Source organism: Lactuca virosa, chromosome 5, assembly GCF_052849685.1.
Source record: "Lactuca virosa cultivar CGN04683 chromosome 5, Lactuca_virosa_CGN04683_v6, whole genome shotgun sequence".
NCBI lineage: Eukaryota > Viridiplantae > Streptophyta > Magnoliopsida > Asterales > Asteraceae > Lactuca > Lactuca virosa.
This window is the reverse complement of record NC_136430.1, coordinates 382,505,654-382,509,636: the sequence shown is the minus strand read 5'-3', so window position 1 is coordinate 382,509,636 and position 3,983 is coordinate 382,505,654. Positions and strand designations below refer to the sequence as shown.

The 3,983-nt window shown below is 37.0% G+C and overlaps 1 protein-coding gene across 1 annotated transcript; it reads left to right on the top strand.

The window, feature by feature from the left end:
- Positions 1-280: 280 nt before the first annotated feature.
- On the top strand, positions 281-1,726 carry LOC145117063 (protein IQ-domain 26-like). The gene is made up of 3 exons (XM_079053371.1): positions 281-692; positions 804-989; positions 1,061-1,726. Exons 1-3 carry the CDS (start codon positions 339-341, stop codon positions 1,616-1,618), a joined length of 1,098 nt encoding a protein of 365 aa, XP_078909497.1. The 5' UTR covers positions 281-338; the 3' UTR covers positions 1,619-1,726.
- Positions 1,727-3,983: the final 2,257 nt, after the last annotated feature.

The window sequence follows — 3,983 nt, the reverse complement described above, 5'->3', positions numbered from 1 at the left end:
GTTCTTTGATTCGGATTTAATTATTAATACTATTAAATACTTCAATACTAAAATAAATATTTTCATTAGATAAATGGTAAGTATAATTTTACATATCTTCCTTACAACTTTTTCATCAAATATATTTCCCCCCCTATTGAGCCATTTTATTTATCTCTTGTACTTGTATTATATACATGTAGAATTTCTCCATATATACCCATATATATTGTAATTGTGTATATATAACTCTCTTGTCGACTTTTCCCTCTTAATAGTTATGTTTAAAAATTGTTAGCAGTTATACACACACTCTCTCTCACATAAAGTCAGTATCTTTTTGACATTTGAGGAAGAAAATGGGGAAAGCGATGAGGTGGTTGAAGGGGCTGTTCAGTTTCAAAAAAGAAAACGACCAATCAAATTCCGGTAGCCGGAGAGACAAGACTACCTCATGCATCGGTCGATCACGTCGCGATTCCTCCACTTCTCCACCGGAGACTCCCTTTCTGAAACCACTATACATCAACAATTCCGTGGAGCAAAACAAACATGCAATTGCAGTAGCTGCCGCTACCGCCGCAGCCGCAGACGCCGCCGTGGCTGCAGCCCAGGCCGCCGTCGCCTTTGTCAGACTAACAAGTTATAATCGCGTCACCGTTAGGGAGAACTCAGCCGCCATTAAAATCCAAGCTCTGTTTCGTGGGTACCTGGTAATTCTCAACTTTTATTCATTTACTTTTACATCAATCGCCATATAATCAAAAACTTAAAAACCCAATTCGAATTCCAATCAATGGATTCAAATTATGTGGATTTAACAGTCGAGGAAAGCATTGAAGGCATTGAAATCGCTAGTGAAGCTTCAAGCAGTTGTGAGAGGTTATTTAGTGAGGAAAGAAGCGGCACAGACTCTACATGGCATGGAGGCATTATTAAGAGCACAATCCACTGTTTGTGCACACAGATTTCGTCTTCAAGATGATAAATTTCACTCAAGAAGATCAATTGTAAGTAACCCAATTCGTCAATTTTACTTTGTGTGTGTTTATTTATGAAAAAAATTCTTGTTAATTTACAGAAGAGGGCTAATGAGGCAAGAAGTAGAAGGATTTCAACTTCCTTTCAAGCAACATATGATGGGAGGCCCAGCCCAATAGAGTTGGGCCCAGAAGATCGGGCCAAGACATGGGCTTGGGATCCAGACTCGGGGGCCCAAACCCCAAATTTTAGCAACCCGCATCATCTTTCGACACCTAGTTTACCAAACCATCATGTATTCGACCATGGCTTCTCAACAACACATAACACCCCTCGTTTTTCATATTCGTGTGGGCCAAACATTTATGATTCGGTCTATGATAGGGTTTCAAAAGACGACTCTTTTGCGAGCCACCCTGGTTACATGGCTAACACCAAGTCTTTTAGGGCTAAGGTGAGGTCCCATAGTGCACCAAAACAAAGGCCGGATTATGGGTTTGGGTTTAAGAAGAGGGTTGGTCTAAATGAGGTGGAAGTTGGGGCAAGGGTTGAAAAGGAAAAGTCAAAGTCAAAGTCACCATCACTATTAGAAGTCAACAATTTCAAAAATTTTGTGATGGGAAGAATTGGGAAGTCCTCAAAAGTCCAATGGGGGTGAGTAGGGAAAAGGGTATACTTTTTCTTTTATTTGTAGTGGGCGCATTTAAAATGGGATTAGATAGATAGAGGAAAGTTGTGCAATTTTGAGTTAATGTCAACATATGAGACTTACAGTTTTTGACTTAAGTAAAGCAAAAATAGATGGTGTGAAATTATATTATTATATTTGAAGCTTTAAGGTTTTTTATTGGTTAAGTGACTGATAGATGATAAATCATAAATATATGGATCTACTGTATATGCATGAGTTAAAGGCGTCAAAACCTTTCTTTTGTGTCAAATTGTCAATGGCTTCAAAATCAAATCAGTGTGTCAAAATCTAAAAGATAATATTTATGTTACTTATAATTGTGTTTTGTATTTATATGGTAAATCAATGTGTATGGTTTATTGAAACATTGTTATACATAAACAAAAGAACCCTTCATTTAGTTCATTACATACGTTGTTTTCATTTTCTATTAGTTTATGGTGGAAACATTGTTGCAAAAACATGTATGAGCCTTTATTTCTACGTACTACAAAGATTATCGATTATGTGTGTTCATGGTTTGATTAACCTTAAAATTATGAGAAACCTCAAACTTTTGAGAAAGGCGGTTCGACCAAAATGTCCAAATTAAATCTAGCATGCATTAACCTCCTTATTGGTTCAGTTGTTTTCATGGTCCGACAGTTAGTTTCATAAGTCTTAATCTTAATAGTTTTCAATTAAAAATATAACTAAAGGCTACTGTTAGCATTTGTCGTCTATAAGTTAAACGTTACTTTTGAGCAGCCCTGCAGCGAGTCCCTCGTTTAATACATAAGGCCAAGAAGTGTACTTTTCTTATTTTACACCTACCAATTCAACGCCACATTATTTTCCTCTTATTCTCCATTCGCTAGAAAATAGTCATCCTGACTTCCACATACGTCGTATATATACATTTATAATAAATATGAAACAATGAGATATTTTACAATACAAATGTAAAAGCTATGGAGAGAGAGAGAGAGAGAGAGAGAGAGAGAGAGAGAGAGAGAGAGAGAGAGAGAGAGAGAGAGAGAGAGAGAGAGAGAGAGATGTTGGTGCGGTGGTTTTGGTTCTCACAATGGAGGTTATCGCACTCATCACACCGAGTGCGGTCTTGTTCTCCCTCCTCGGTGCAATGCCACATCACCCTACCGGATGGCACGACCTAGGTACACCCCTGGCTTAAAATATAAATAGTTAATTACAGTTTCGATCCTTTTGTATACATTTGTCTACAAGTTTGGTCGTAGTTTTAAAAATTTAAGACTACTGATCTTCTAGGCTAACATTGCTATATTTTAGTGTTAATATCAATAAAAAAGATCAAAATTGATAAAAGCTATAAACTTAAGGGACCGTTTCTGAACAAATTATAAAATCTAAATAAAAACCCTAGCAACCTTCACCTTTAACCCTTTATCTTTTCCGCTACTAGAAGTTCCAACGACCACCATTTATCTGCATCCTCAACCTCTTGTAACATCTAGATCCCAAGGTAATTTAATTTCCAATATTTAAGCATGTAAGGTCGCCACGGCATGGGGGAAGGCGCCACAACGTGGTGCTTCAAGAAAATCATTGGCTTATTTAAGGCCGCCACAATTTGGCAGCTGGCAAATGACAAAACCCTATTTCCGGGTTTTGCTCCCTATTTAAAGGAATGATGAGGCTAGGGTTCACTCACTCTCAGCCTTCATCTGCCCCTCTGAGTTTGTGCTAAACCCTAATCCTCCTCCTCCTTATTAAACCTTGTTTTGGGTGCTATTTGAAGCCATTAAAGGAAAGAAGAAGAAGAAAGGAGCTAAGTTCCAGCAAGCAAATCTTCTCATCTACCTTGAGCACATTCCTGGACTCTTGCAAGTCCTCAAAATCAAATCTTTATACTTTGCATGGCTAGATCTTGCTATTTTGTCCCTAAATCTTCATGTCCTTGATTTTTGGGTGGTGAGATTTCATAAAGTTTGCAACTTTATGAATCTCTTGGCCATTTATGGCCTTTGCTGCTTTGGATAAGGATTTATTTTGAGTTTTAGTATCATGCTTAGAAGTTTTGGTCAAAAACCCTCATTTTGACCTTGCAATGCGAAATAAAACCAAACCACGAGTTCAACAAATGTTAAAAACCAAATATGTAAATCACCCCAAATTATATGGACCATTTGTGTAATATACTTTATAGTTTATAACAAAAAGAAAGTTATGCACTTAGATAAAGGGGTATGATCAATACATATTCACTAGAAAAGTGACGTCACATCATATTCACTATATTATTATTATGACATCACTAACCCGTGTAAATGGCTACCACTCCACACCATTTGAATTTTTTTACATTAAATTTAAT